At 46.5% G+C, this 15664-nt stretch overlaps 1 protein-coding gene and 1 long non-coding RNA gene across 5 annotated transcripts in view; one reads left to right on the forward strand and one right to left on the reverse strand.

Annotated features, from left to right (window-relative positions):
• The window catches only part of Bach2 (BTB domain and CNC homolog 2), a 335006-nt gene that overhangs the window by 310871 nt on the left and 8471 nt on the right, over positions 1-15664 (forward strand). For both annotated transcript variants that reach the window (XM_038347946.1, XM_038347948.1), the window contains exons 5-6: positions 2022-3593; positions 14633-14839. In XM_038347946.1, the coding sequence (XP_038203874.1) occupies positions 2022-3593; positions 14633-14839 (1779 nt within the window). The remainder of the gene's footprint in view (positions 1-2021; positions 3594-14632; positions 14840-15664) is intronic.
• On the reverse strand, positions 1880-5356 carry LOC119826559. Of its 3 annotated transcripts, XR_005287449.1 has the most exons (4): positions 5138-5356; positions 2770-3713; positions 2507-2637; positions 1880-2253 (listed from the first exon to the last, which is right to left on the reverse strand). It is a non-coding gene; the product is annotated as an uncharacterized LOC119826559 (long non-coding RNA). The 3 variants fall into 3 exon arrangements; XR_005287448.1 differs by having other exon boundaries at positions 2507-3713; XR_005287447.1 differs by having other exon boundaries at positions 1880-3713.

The following is a 15664-nucleotide window of genomic DNA, read 5'->3' on the forward strand; positions in this document are numbered from 1 at the left end:
ATTTCTGTTGAAGTCTGTAGAAATGCTGCTGGCTTTTTTATGTTGAGTTTTGTATTACTTTTAGCTCATGATCATAACTTGTAGAATCTGCAGAGTTACCTACTTTTAAAAATCATGTCATCTGAAAATAGTAACAATTTAATTTCTCCCTTTCTTGCCCTTTGTTTAAGTCCTCCATGCATATAAGATTTCTTTTATACATGTCTTATTCCAAATCAGCGTGTTTCTGAATTCCTTTATTCGACTTATTATCTGGTCGATTATTTTTATTTGGATTTTTAGTAAGTACTTCAACAATATCAATATTTAAAACCCCGGTCAGTGTGTGCCCTGAAGACTGGGTCCTGGAGAACCCAGGACATTTCCTCTCTCTGGCTGCAAGAGTTGAGAGGACAAAATGCCTTGAGTCTTCTGCGGTAGAGTTTGGACTCTGCATGCTACAGGAAGTCAAAGATTACAGAAGTCACCCAACCAGCTTACCACTCCATCTCCCTCAGTGTCTTCGTTCCCCCTCCCAACCCCTGGAAACCTGTGACTACTGTAGGTTCAGCAAGCACCCATGACGGCTCCTCTGTTTGTGTTCACATGCTCTGTAACTCTGCCTGCCTTTCCCCCGGGTCAGCAGCAGTGTCAGTAAGGATCTACAGGATACCAAATATTATATGTAGGGTAAGGAAGCCTATCCTAAACCCCTGCATTTAGATGTGTCTTTTAAAAAAAATCAGTTAACCACAAGCAACATATTTTTAATTGTCTAAGTCATTGTGTGTGTGCCTATACATACATGTGCCTATAAAATACACTGGAGAAGCAGCAAATGCATTAGGCATAGCCACAGGAGATTTTAGACAGCTTCATCGTAAAACTATAATAATAGGGAAGGAATAGCCCATGTCCTTTGCTACTTGGAGGCTACAAACATTGAAATGACAGCCAGGTTGTGTAGATCTGTATACCCTAACTCTTTCTGAACCAGGGGTTAATTTCTTCTTGACAATTGTCATCATCTTTGGTTTTTTTGTAAGATCAGGTATGACATGATGATGGAAAATCCCAAGTAGGGGAGCTGGAGAGATGGATCAGAGATTAAGAGCACTGGCTATTCTTCCAAAGGTCCTGAGTTCAATTCCCGGCAGCCACATGGTAGCTCACAGCCATTATAATGAGATCTGGTGCCTTCTTCTGGCATTCAGGCAGACATAGAGGCAGAGCCCTATATATATAAAATAAATAAATGAATCGAAAGGAAGGAAGGAAGGAAGGAAGGAAGGAAGGAAAGGAAGAAAAATCCCAAGTAGGGCTGAGCATAGTGGTGAACATCTTTAATCCCAGCACTTGGGAGACAGAGGCAGGCAGATCTCTGTGAATTTGAGGACTCTCTGGTCTACATTGGTGAGTTCCAGGACACCCAGATGTACATGGTGAGACCCTGTCTTGAGAAGAAAAAAAAAGAAAAGAAGAAGAAGCAGGAGGAGAACTATCCCAAGTAGAAACTGTGGAGAGAAGAGATTTTCCATGTTTCTTTTAACGTTGTAAGGAGAAACTGGTTTTAAAACTCCATAGACTGCATTTTTTGACAGGGCCATCCTGCCATCTTTGTGGTTGACAAGACAATGTTAACACTTTCCTTGGCTTCAAGAAGAGTCACAGCACCCCCTCTTGTGTACACTGGCTCTTGACAGGAATGACGGGGACGGAAATAAATAGGCTTCCCATTGTTCTGTGCGTTTTGGCCAGGACATTTCCTCAGTGTAAACAGTGAGCCCTTTGTCATCTTGCTTTGCCATTTGACCCTGGTGATTCTGTTCTGCTCGTGCCGTGAAGTAGGGGAGATGACAGGCACGAGACAGGCACTAATTATTGGACGCGGAAGCATTACTGACCCAGGACGAGATTAACCGCTCCTTTGCGGTTTTTATTCCAGGGCATTAGCACTGTCTGGTTATCTTGCTTTGGTTGAGAAATTCAGGACAATAACAGTGCTGATGGTAACGTTGGCAATTTCCCTGTTTGTTTTGCAGGTCACGGCCAGGGGCTTTGGGCCACTGCTCCAGTTTGCCTACACTGCCAAGCTGTTACTCAGCAGAGAGAACATCCGCGAGGTCATCCGCTGTGCTGAGTTCCTACGCATGCACAATTTGGAGGACTCCTGCTTCAGCTTCCTGCAGACACAGCTCCTGAACAGCGAGGATGGCCTGTTTGTGTGCCGGAAGGACAGCGCGTGCCAGCGCCCCCAAGAGGATCATGGGAACTCTGCAGGAGAAGAGGAGGAGGAGGAAGAGACGATGGACTCAGAGACAGCGAAGATGGCTTGCCCCACAGACCCCATCAGCTTTGAGGCCGCTGCCATTCCCGTAGCAGAGAAGGAAGCCTTGCTACCTGAGTCTGAGGTACCCACAGACACCAAGGAAAACTTAGAAAAGGATGCATTGACACAGTACCCTAGATACAAGAAGTACCAGCTTGCATGTACCAAGAATGTCTACAGTGCGTCCTCACACAGTACCTCAGGGTTTGCAAACACGTTCAGTGAAGACAGCCCAGGCAATAGCCTCAAACCAGGGCTCTCCAGGGGACAGATTAAGAGTGAGCCACCCAGTGAAGAGACCGAGGAGGAGAGCGTCACACTCTGCCTGTCTGGAGATGAAACTGACATCAAAGACAGACCAGGGGATGTTGAGATGGACCGGAAACAGCCCAGCCCTACCCCTACCCCCAGTACCCCTACCGGAGCCACCTGCCTGGACAGATCCAGGAGTGTGTCCTCACCTTCCTGTCTGCGGTCTCTGTTCAGTATAGCAAAAGGTGTGGAGTCGTCTGGCCTGCCCGGTACATCTCAGCAACACTTTGTCAGGAGTTCGGCGTGCCCTTTTAACAAGGGGATCTCTCAGGGTGACCTTAAAACTGACTACACCCCTTTCACGGGGAATTATGGACAGCCCCACGTGGGCCAGAAGGATGTGTCCAACTTCACAATGGGGTCGCCGCTCAGGGGGCCTGGGACAGAGGCTCTCTGCAAACAGGAGGGAGAGCTGGACCGGAGGAGTGTCATCTTCTCCTCGAGCACGTGTGACCAAGTGAGCGCTCCAGTGCATTTGTATTCTGGGGTGAGCAATTTGGACAAAGACCTCTCCGAGCCGGTGCCAAAAAGTCTATGGGTAGGAACTGGCCAGTCCCTCCCCAGCTCACAGGCCTACTCCCACAGCGGACTGATGGCTGACCACTTGCCAGGCAGGATACGGCCCAACACCAGCTGCCCGGTGCCAATCAAAGTCTGTCCTCGCTCACCTCCACTAGAGACCAGAACCAGGACCTCCAGCTCCTGCTCCTCCTATTCCTATGCAGAGGATGGGAGCGGGGGCTCCCCCTGCAGCCTCCCTCTCTGTGAGTTCTCCTCCTCACCCTGTTCCCAGGGAGCCAGATTCCTTGCCACAGAACATCAGGAACCGGGCCTGATGGGAGATGGCATGTACAACCAAGTCCGACCCCAAATTAAATGTGAGCAGTCTTACGGAACCAATTCCAGTGACGAATCTGGATCATTCTCAGAAGCAGACAGTGAGTCGTGTCCTGTGCAGGACAGGGGCCAGGAGGTAGGGAATCCACATGAGTTCAAACGTATGACCTGCTGTCTCAGTCCTTGACCTGAATTGTTCCTCTCAAGCATCATTCTCAGACTGTTCGTATGTGTTGTCTTGTTAGGGTTACCATTGCTGTGATGAAACACCATGAGCAAAACACAAGTTGGGGAGGAAAGGGTTTATTTGGCTTACACTTCCATATTGCTGTTCATCATCAAAGGAGGTCAGGACGGGGCAGGATCCTGGAGGCAGGAGCTGATGCAGAGGCCATGGAGGATTGCTGCTTACGGGCTCACTCCTCCTCAAGGCTCTCTCTGCCTGCTTTCTTATAGAACCGAGGACCACCAGCCCAGGGATGACCCTACCCACAATGGGCTGGGCCCTCCCTCATCAGTAACTAATTAAGAAAATGCCTTACACCCAGATCTTATGAAGGCATTTTCTCAATTAAGATTCCCTCCTTCCAGGTAACTAATGTGCCTGTCAGGTTGACGTAAGACCCACCAGCACACAAGTCAAGTTTAAAGGTGACAGTCAGTGGTCTGGTAGCAGGAAGTGGTAGACTGTCTCTTGCTTCCTTGGAAGCAGAATGCTGCAAGGTGATTCCAAATTACTCCCTTCAATCTTAGAAAGCCCTCTGTGTCTAACCTGGATTCCAGTGCTCAGTGAGCAGAGGATGCAGCGCATGGGGGGGGGGGGGTGCTTTCAGTCTCCTCCCTTTCTCCTCCCCTATCTACCTACTTCGGAAGGATGCCCTCATGTTTGCTCTTCACCCCTGCATTATGAAGGGCCATGCATAAGCTCCTTCAGCGTGATGAACTGGAGCTGATTAGAGCCTGCCAAACAGGTGCTTTTCCTGCACCTTGTAAGTATTTCTTGTCAACAAGACACAGGGTGGCTCTGTCTCTAGCACAGCGCCGATGACAGAATGCTTATCATCCATCCTGGACACGGGATCCCCGCAGAAGTACCCTCGTCAACACACACAGCTGTGTCAGGGCTCGCTTCCCAAGCTCCCACCAGTGATAAGAAGACATTCATTTAGTGGATAGTGTTTCTGTCCAGCCTGAAAGCATTGTGCTTTGTCGATAAAGAGTATATAAAGACTTCATCTGTGGGTCACTGTCTCTGGGAGCAGGAGTGGGGACAGTACTGGCTACATCATAAGCAAGACTCACACGACTACGAGAAAGAAGAGTGGGAGTCCCAGAGGTCCCTAGTTCCCTAGTAATTTGAATGTTGCCTAGACAGATCTAAGCATGTCTAGGTCGTGACCTGGTATCTACTGCACTGTCTTGCTGATTGACAGAGACCCACCCAGAGACTGCCGCTGTGGCTCACACCTGTCTCGGGAGCAGAAGTGAGCAAACTCAGTGACAGGTCTTGCCCCGTGTCTGAAAAACACAGAAGACATACGGGTTGGGGCTGTGGCTCCATGGCAGGGTGCTTGCCTGCCTTGGCCTGGTCTTGGATTCAGTCCCTGAAAAAAAAATGAGAGGAGGAAGGACAGGAAGGGAGAGAGAGCTGCCAGTGAGGCCAGTGTGCTCAGTACTTACCTGCTTTTCGGCCTTTCTTGCTCAGCAAAGGTTAGCTCTGCCAGACAGCAGGAATGCCACAAGAGGCGAGGTGAGGTAGACGCGGAACCAGGTGGGGTTGATTCAGCATCTAGAGGCCGGCCGGGCAGAAAGCACATGACTCCAAAGCTGCCTAGAGCTAGCTGCAGACACACCCTGGCTTCACTTCCTCTTCTTTGCTAGCCTGCCTGGTCCTGGCTTTCCTGTTAGTGTCTGGCAGAAATAAAGAAAGACAGAAAACCACTGAAAAGGATTTAATCTAAACAATAGAAATTATAAAGGCACTCTGGGCGGCCTTCCTGTCCGTGTCTTCTCCCCTGGAGTTTAGGATGGGGTTACTGTTAATGCATGACATGTAGCCCTGTTCCTAACCTTAAGAAGAGAGAGTCTTCCAAAAACCAAGAGCAGGTTGTGTTCTCTCCTCTTGCCTTCTTTCCTCTGACAGCTTTTGTGAGGTTTGCTTTTTGTCCCTGGAACTGTTTTAAGTGTGCCTCATATAGAAAGCTAGTCATTGAGTCAGCTCCATCCCCCAGCTGATCTTCCCAACTACAATGCTTCCGAGCTTTTGTCGTCTTTTGAAGACCCTACACTTAACTCAGGAAGTCATGTTTCTTAGGAACTATCAGTTTCAGATACCCAAGATATACCAGCTGGGTGGTGGTGGTGCACGTCTTTAATCCCAGCATTCTGGAAGCAAAGGCAGGTGGATCTCTGCGAGTCCAAGGCCAGACTTGTCTACAGCATGAGTTCCAGAATAGCCAGGATTACTGTCTCAGAGGGAAAAAAAAAAGCCAATGCCATCCAAAGAACACATTTTCCTCTCTGTTGGACTACGTCATTGTCCACCTTCGAACTGAAAACCATGACACATGGGGAGAAATCATTCAACCCATGAAGTAGCCACAGACAGAACGAGTCTCCCCTTAAAATACCCTTTCATTTAATTTTTATTTTTACTTTTCAAAACAAACCTGTTAAGCATTCATAAGCAGTGAAGGGCACATTTGCCAAAACTCCCTGCCGTTTCATGAGTCACACGCCAACCCTCTCGGTAGCTTGTGCTGGGCAGGAGGAGGCTAGCAAAGCTGAGGTTTTTCTCCCATGGAGGAACTTATTTCCCAGAACCACCCAGGCCCTCGGCATGATGGCCCCCCTGGGAGTTAGTGACTTGCTTCAGGAGTGACTTGGCCTAGGTAGAAGTTCTGCCCCCAAACACACTGAGTTCCCATGAGTTTTAACTTGTTTTCTTGAACTGATCCATAAAATACAATAGTATCTATCTTGGATTCTGCCCAGATTGCTGTTAGATAGGGTTTGGGTGTTTTCTTCCAAGTGAACCACAAGACACAACCGAGTCCGAAATAAAACCTGGGGCTCCTCTCTCAACTGGCCACCTGCGTAGATAGCCCTGCAGCGCCTCTCCATCTTCTGAGCCAAAATGTTGGACCAAAAGAAAAACATTAACCTGTCTTACTTTCTGTAAAATCTATCAATGAGTTAAATAACTCTCCTAGGGCATAAAACAGACTTTTCCCATCCTTTTTCTCCCTTCCCTAGCTTTGAAAAAGCTTCAGTTATTGGGTTGGAGAGTTGACAAGTACTGACTGCTCTTCGGAGCACCCACCCACATGGCGGCTCACAGCCTTCTTCTGTAGCTCTGGCCTCTGCATGTACTGTATATTCATGGTGCACTGACCAGACATACATGTAGGCAAAACACATATACACATAAATCATAAATTTTAAAATAAAATACAATTTCCATACCATAAAATTCACCCTATGAGAATGAAAAAAGTTCAGTGTTTTTAGTATTTTCTCAGTGTTCTGCAACCATCCCCAGTTTGTGTCCTAGCATAGTTTCTTCACCCCAGGAATAATACTGTTCCCCAGTAGCAGGTCTTCCTCATGGCTCCTTTCCCTCCACCACCAGTCCACCCCTGTCCTTGTGTAAATGGTATTTGGCTTTCTTCACTTAGGATAGCATTTTCAAGGCTTACCTCTTTTGTAGATAGACCCACCTGGTGTATTTTGATATATCATAGCTCCATCCTGTTAATTGCTGATATATTTTGTTAGGCCATACCACATTTTATTGATCCATCGTTGCTTGAGGGAGTTTTGGCTGGTTCCGCTTCCTGGGTATTTTTTAGAATGGTGTTATAAGCATTTGCATGCCAGGTTTTTGTAGACAGGCTTCCAGTTCCTTTGTTACCTGTCTCTAAGTGGAATTGTTGGATCATGTGATGACTCTATCTATGGCCTTTTGAGTTACACAGATGTTTCCATGGCAACTAAACCATTTTTTTTTCATTCCTCCCCCCCAATCAGTCTAGGAGGGATCTAGTTTGTCCTCTCTCTGCCAATACTTATTCTTATTTGTGTGTTCGTCTAATGGATAGGACATGGCATCTCCCTATGTTTACCAGTCTGTTTTAGATTTTGAAAGCTGTACAAAAGTCACAGTCCTCTTCCAAGTGTCAGTGCCCTAGTAAGTTCCCAAAGCCTTTCTAAGTGATTATGGTTTCAGGAAAGAAACAATGGGAAGATGGTTTATTTCCATATCCAAAGGCCCTGGTTAGCTGGACTTTCTTTATTGACATGCTTCATTTGGAGAGGAATAAAAGCATATGATAGTAGCCGGGCATAGTGGCATATGCCTTGTAATCCCAGCATTTAGGAGGTGGAGGCAGGAGGGTCACAAGTTCTAGGCCAGCCTGAACTATGAGGCCCTGTATTAAGCAAAACAAAATGAAAAGGGAGGGATGTGTGTGAGGGAGGGGAGCCACCATTTGAAATAGTACAGAAAAGTCATGTCGAATTCTTCTCACAAAATTACTGAGCTGGATGTTCTGTTTATTTTCATTTTTTTCTTTCTTTGATAATTTTTAAACTATTATTCTATTATTCTTTGACAATTTCATACACATATATAATATACTTTTCTTTTTCTTTGTTCCTTCCTTCCTTTCTTTTTCTTTTTGAGAGAGGGTCTCTCTGTGTAGCTCCAACTGTCCTAGAACTCAGTGTATAGACCAGGCTGCCTCTAACTCACAGAGACCTGCCTCTGCCTCCCAAGTTTAAAGGTTTATCCCACCATACCCGGCTTATTTTGGTCATTTTTAATCCCAGTTATTCTCTTTCATCCCTTCCCCCTCCCAATGAACCCCTTCTTCCCAGTTAACTTGATAACATACTGTGTAAGATTTTTACAGTCATCCCTGTGATTTGTTTCTGCAAGTGTCTGTAATTTTTCTTCTTAATAAAAAGAAGACTTTGAATGGTAGCATAGAAGTCGGCAGTGTTCATAATCAAAACGGTATTTTTATGTTGTCTAGAACATACTCAGTGTTTGGAATTCCTAATGTTATATGTCTGGAAACCATATAACAAGGGAAGATGGCTCTCAGCTCACACACAGAGCAATTCCTTCCTCTGCCTCCTATCTCATTTTATTCTTCACAGCCGTTCCAATGAGACAAGTATTATCTCTGACTCACAGAACCTCCGAAGGTTCAGGACAGAGAGAGTGAGTTACCTGGGACCATGTAGCTAGTAGTCTTTGTAGTCTTTGTAGCTAGTAGTTCATTGTAGTCTTCTAAGTGAATCCATGGTGTCTGGGATACCAAGTAGAAGGGAGGTGATGCAGGAGCATCTCTTGGTCTTGGAGAGCCCATATATTGTCATGGCCTCCAAGGTGCCCACTCAATCTGGCACTGTGTGCCTATGGCTTCAACTCCTATCTGGTAAGACCCAAGAAGGGAAGCAGGAAAGCTTCACAGTCCATTCTTCTATTTCTCCACCCTCCTTCTCCAATATCCTTCAGCCAGCAAACTGGAAGCAGCAGGCCAGCAAAATGTGTGTTCCCAGACTTGGTGAAGCAAGATAGTGGGTGTCGCTTTCCCAATTCCGTGAAAACTGTGCAGAGCAAACATTGCAGAGAAATTTATCGAGGCAAGATAGGCATTGTTTCGGAGTGGGAACTTTTCTTCTTTTGTCTCATATTTGAATTCTGCATAGGAGGAGGTGTTTTTGATTATAGTTTTAATGGAGATGGGGAGGGTAGCCTAAGCTCCAGGATGTGGGCAGTTGTTAGCAAGTAGTTTTCTGACTGATGAAAAGCAAACACTACCTCCCAGGTCTGCCTGCAGCTTGTCCCACCTCCCTGGTCCAGGCTTTCTATCTGGCCATGCAGATGTGCTGAGAAGGCAGGTTTAGGTTTCGTGCATCCTTCAGCAGGTCCTCTGCCCATTGCTATCTCTAGAGCAGAGGTCCCTGGTTGTGCTGTAGGAGTCCATTTTACAGACTGCTCAGACTGCTCAAGAGCTGGGGCTCCCACAAAGTCTAACCACCCTTGGGCATTCTTTGCTGGGCAGTATAGGTCCCATACTGGAAAATGACCTCTAATCCTGCACTCCCTGTGAGTTTCAGAGGTTTGAGAAGAGTCAGCACTTTGGTACAAGATTGGGTACAACCAACAGGAACGTATTGTGCAAACCACAGCCATGGCCTGTAGTGCCCTCTTTGGCCCTTGGTCTGCTGACTCAGTGGCTATTCCTGAGTCTCTTAACTGAGAACCAAAGTAGTTGACAACTAAAGAGAGGCGTCACCTTCAAACTCGCAGGCACGTCTGCTGCGTAGCCTCCCAACCCAGAGTCCGCTGAATGGGTGGTGGTGAGAGCCCGCAGAATGTTTCTTCGTGTCCTATTGTCTGTTCTGTGCTGTCTCTGGGGACCCAGAGAGTAAACACCTCTGATGAGAAGTGCAGTCTGGAAGGATGTGTTGTGCAGGAGCAGTGACTCAAACAGCAAGCCCTGTGAGCTTTTTGTGGGGGCTGTTGTATTAAGCTTCTGGAAGAAAGAGAAGCCTCTTTGGACTTCTCTGTGCTTTTCAAATTTGCAAGGCCCTGCCACATTACCGGGCTTCCAGCCCTGGGCGGGGAACAAGTGCGTCCACATAGGCCTATGAGGAGAACTTTCCTAGTCAAAGGCCTGGGGCTGCTCCTGGTCTCCAGGAGAAACACAGAGGGGATGTGATAAAGCCTCTCTGCCCCTTGGGGAGCACAGCAGGTGTTCTCACCTATAGTCACTGTAAGTTCTTCCTTTCAGTATGGCTAGCAAATCTAAAAACACAAACCCACCACAAGAATGAGGTTCCCTCTCCCCTGGTAGGAAAGAAAGCCTGCAGTTGACTCCTTTCTTCGCCCCCTGACCCGCTTTAAAGAGCAGCGTGATTGCAAAAGCCCTGATGAAATTTTCTGTGGGGTTTGCATTTGCTTCCAGGACTTTGACACTGCCTTTGTTGATTTTTCCCTTTCTCCTTCCAACCCTCTGTCCTATCTACCTGTGTTGTGTTTACTGTCTAGATCATTTTAAATACAATAGCGTTTGGTGCGGAAGCCCTTTGACTCTCCTTGTGATTTGCACTGTTGGCGTGTTTTCTTTCGAAAAATAAATCAATATGATCTGGAACTGAAGCGGGGTGGCTCCGCTGTCAGTAGAAGTAGGAGTCCCATGAGCCCTAAGCGTACACACAGCTTTTGTAGTGCCCAAATTCAGTGCCTCTAATATTGATGTCTGTGCTGCTGAGGAACCATCTAGTATCTGAGTATCTGTTTACAGTTATCCAAAGGGAAATTAGCAGTCTTCCCTGTCAGTATAAGCCTTATAGAAACACAGTCCCACAAACCGAGGCCTTTCCGAGCCCCTGAAAAGGAACTGTTTGTCCTGACTGCTTGTGTTTAGCACTCAGAGCAGGGCTGGGCCCACAGTGGTGTTATTATTCCCCTATAATTTCCTGTTCTTGGGCTGGAGTTTTGCAGATGTCATGGGACTCAAATTCACCATGTGGGGTTCAAATCAGAGCATCCTCTGGGAGCCTTCCACAAATGCCACATGGGATAAACTCTCAGCTAGGGAGTAACCCGACAAAGCATGTTCCCCCGAGCATGGGAAAGGCAAATGATTCTTCAATGGGCTTGGCTTGCCTTTGTGCATGGTGGTCAACTGGGCACAAAGGCCAGGATGGCTGGGCCTCGTGTCTGTGTGACACAGCTGTATTCCTGAGCTTAAGCTAGAAGAACCACGTCCTTGGTCTTTTAGAGAACACAGATTCAACATTCCACCCTCTGAAGACTAACAAATAAGGCTGCTTTCTTCACTAGAATATTTTGAGCGATGAACCCAGGCCCACAGGCTTTTTCTAGGGACTATTTTTCCTGAGAGCTGTACGAAGTTAATGGCTGCCCCCCCCCACCCTCCGCACATGCCTTTTATGAGGGCTCATCTGAATTGTGATTTACTAGAACAAATAAATGTGCTTTGGATTTAAAATTTTTATCAATATATTTTTTCATTAGCAACTTATATAGATTGCATGTTATAAATATTTTATGTATTGGGATAAATAACGTGTTCTTGGAATTAAATTTGCCTGTTTTGTTTTAATTTATTTTTACTTCATTTAATGTGACTGCTGTCAATTTTGGTTTTTGTTTTGTTGTGGTTTTGGGGTTTTGGTTTTTTTGGGTTTGTTTGTTTTTTTTTTTTCAGGGGTAAGTGTTGGTTTGGGTTTTCCCAAACTCACAAAGATCTTCCTGCCTCGGCCTCTTGCCTCTCAACTGCAGAGATTAAAGGTGTGACCCACCATGCTAAATTAGCCTTCCAGACTGATAGTGTTAGCCTAACTCATAACATTTAGGCTTATAGTGCCACCTGCTGGCCCAGCCAAAAACAAAATTTGAATGTGAGAAAAAGTAGCCTGAACCAGGTGGTGGTGGTGTACACCTTTAATCCCAGCACTCAGGAGGCAGAGGCAGGTAGATCTCTGTGAGTTTGTGGCCAGCCTGGTCTACAAGAGCTAGTTCCAGGACAGGCTCCAAAGCTACAGAGAAACCCTGTCTTGAAAAAAAAGAAAAAAAAAGGAACCTGAGCTGGGTGTAGTGGCCCAGGCTGGCCTCTACCTCCACGTGTAGCCGAGGATGCCCTTGAGCTCCTGGTCCTCCAGCCTCTACCTCCTGGGATTACTGAGACTGCAGCTTTCCAAGAGCTGCAGAAACATAAATGGTTGAGGAAGTCCCCAAACCATCAGCGCCGCCTCAGCGAGGGCAGATAAACTCTTAGATGTTGCAGACCTGTGGTCCTGACGAGGCTCTAGAGATGGGGAGCCTGGGTTTGTGTCTCACCTTCTGCGTTAGGCATGAATCTATTGCTTTAGCCCAGGCTAGTCTCAAACTCAGTTTGTAGCTATGGATGGCCTTGAATTTCTAATTTTCATGCCTCTACTTCTGGGTTTATAGACATGTGTCACTATGTCAGGCCTCTGTAGTTGCTGTTTTTAAGAAATAATACATACCAAAATTTAACAAGACAGAGAAGACATCTCCAAGGACATGTCGTTCTCTCCTTGTTGTTTTGGGGTTTCTTACTTATTTTTACTTTATTGTTGTTTTGCCTGTGTGTATGTCTGTCTGCATACCTACATGAGTCCCTGGTGTCCACAGAGGTCAGAGGAGGAAAGGACATTGGATCTCCTGGAACTGGAGATACAGATGGTTGTGAGCTGCAAGTGGGTCCTGAGAATCAAACCTGGATCCTCTGAAAAAAAACAGCTGGTGCTCTTAACTACTGAGCTATCTCTCCAGCCCGTTATTCTCTCTCTAGAAAGTGTTTGCCTTAACTTGTCAAGGACTTGAAAGTTGTAATCTTGATGATAAATTAAGCATTTCCACGTGATAAACGACCCCAGTTCTTATTGGCTTACAGCAGCAGTGAGTCACTTAGCATCTCTCGCAGTTTCTGAGTGTCAGGAACTCAGCCGGCCCATCTGAGCCTTTCCAGCAGCGGCAGGTCCCTGTTGAGCTTGAAGTCAGGTGTTGGCTGGGGCTACAGTCATCTGAGTATCTCACTAGCTTCAAGGATCCACTTCCGGGCTGGCAAGATGGTTCATCATGTCAGGGTGCCTGCCGAGTCTGACTCCCAGAAACCATACAGTGAGAGAAGAAAACTGAGTTCAAAATAAATGAATAAAATGTAATAAGCAATGAATGTGTTTCCCAGGTGGTCCATTCAGGTAATTGGCAGGACAGTGGCAGTGAGCTGGAGGCACCAGGTCTGCCCTACAGAGCAGCCAGTGTAGCGGGACTGAGTACGAGTCTCAAGGCACAGCCTCAAGAACACACAATGCCATCGGCTGAGATGCACCTATCAGAAGGAAGGCTTGTGCATCTTGGTAGAGGAATAGCAGCATTATGTTGTGAGAGAAAAATGTAAGGCGTGGTGGCCATTTTTTAAATAAATATTCTAAGTGCCTACCATAACACAAACCAAGAAAGCATCCTCGTTTTGCACATGAGGAAATTGAGGTTCACAGAAGTGATGTCACCTCCTTGAGTTCTCATTCTGTGGGAGCAGTAAAGCCCATTTCTGAGACCTCCTATCTGGGCTATCTCCTTGTGTTTTGTGTGTGTAACAAAGACTCTTGCTGACTGTTGCGTATGTTCCGTGTCTTCAAGGTGTACTGGCCTGTCTTTCAAGTCTTTGCATCAGTCCTTAGAAGACAACTTTACATCGGTCACTTTGTTGAGCTCACTGGTGGAACTTGTTGAAGAGAGCGTTGATAAGCCGTAGTCTCCCTAAAATTAAGTTTTCACTGTGAACCTCAGGAATGATAAATTAGAATTTGTGTGTGTTTCTTTTGCATTTTCCTTTTTTGGTGTGTGTGTGTGTGTGTGTGTGTGTGTGTGTGTGTGTGTGTGTTGAGACATTCTCACTTTGTACCTCAGACTGGCTTCAAACTTACTATGTGGCCTATGCTGTGTTCAAACTCAGTCCTCCTCCTCCTGAGTGTCGGGATTAGAGTTATACACCACCACACCTGGCTTTCTTGTGTGTGTTTGTATTGTTTAATTATACAAATATTTCATCTCACTGTATTTGACACAAGAGATTATGAATCACTACTTGCTTTCAGTGGTTTCCATATGATTTGGTCATCTTTAAAAAAGATTTGGGGACTGGAGAGGTGGCTCCGCAGTTTAGAGCACTGACTGCTCTTCCAGAGGACTCAGCTTCAACTCCCAGCCTCCACATGGTGTCTCACAACCCAAGGGAGCCAACGCCGTCTTCTGGCACCCACAGGCACTGTACACATAGTGCAGAGAGGTGCATGCATGCAAAACAGCCATACACATAAGATTAAAAACAAAATGGAAAAACAAGCAAGCCAACAGGTGAGGTTTCATTGGGGCTGGACAGATGGCTCAGCAGTTGAAAAATGTGTACTGCTCTTGCAAAGGACCCAAGTTTGGTTCCCAGCACCCACAGTATGCATCTCACAACTGTCTTACACCCTCGTGTGGCCTTGTGGCCTCAGTGGGCACCTGCACACGTGTGCACATACCAACATACACACACAATATTGTAAGGAAGTTTTACCAGCTCCAGCTGCTCTAACCCCACTTTGTGTACTTGGTTCCAGGTTAAACTTCCTTTTCCTGTAGATCAGATCACAGATCTTCCCAGGAATGACTTCCAGATGATGATTAAGATGCACAAGCTGACCTCAGAACAGTTGGAGTTCATTCACGACATCCGGAGGCGCAGCAAGAACCGCATTGCCGCCCAGCGCTGTCGCAAGAGGAAGCTGGACTGCATTCAGAATTTAGAGTGTGAGATTCGAAAGCTGGTGAGTCGGCGAGCAGGTAGTCAGCCCCTGGAAGTGACCAAGACTGACGCAAAGTCACATCTGTTACAGCTGGAGAAGTGGAGGGACAGGTTACCCGTCAGGGACATCTGGGTTTATTCTCAGCAGAAGCAATAGATTTGTATCTGGGAATGTATGTAGATGTGCAGGCGTGTCATCACGTGTCATACCCTTCAAGTTCCTTATGAAATTGGTTCTTTTCATTTTCCAGTTGTATGTTATAATAGAGTCTGTCTACTGCATGCATATAAAGACCAGGTACTCTTCTAAACTAACTCTCTACTCCTATGCCTGATTTTCATAACTACCATTCTGGCCCGTGTAATTGTGTGATTCTGAGCATGCAGTAAAGATCTAAGCTGTATACCTGGCAAATATCGAGAATACTCTATTGGTTTGTTCAGTTGAAAGAGGAAAACAACACCGCTCTTCAGTCAGCATTTTCCAGGTCTTAAATAATGCACTCTGTGTCTCACCTTGCTTTCTAATGCCGCCACCAGAAGCACCTTGAGACAGGAACAGCATGTATGTCATATTCGTCCCAATCACAGTCCGTTGTGAAGGGAGGTCAGGGCAGGAACTAGAGGCACGAACCAATGCCGAAGGCACTGAGCAAGCTGTGCTCGCTGGCTTGCTCTCTATGGCTTGCTAAGCTTTCTTCCGTATATATCCCAGGAATACCAGCCCAGGGATGGTGCAGTGCACAGTGGGCTGGGCCCTCCTACATCAACCATTAATCAATAAAATTCCCCCCCAAAGACTTGCGTACAGGCCAGTCTGATGGAGGCCGTTCCTCAACTAACATTC

This window comes from Arvicola amphibius, chromosome 11, assembly GCF_903992535.2.
Source record: "Arvicola amphibius chromosome 11, mArvAmp1.2, whole genome shotgun sequence".
NCBI lineage: Eukaryota > Metazoa > Chordata > Mammalia > Rodentia > Cricetidae > Arvicola > Arvicola amphibius.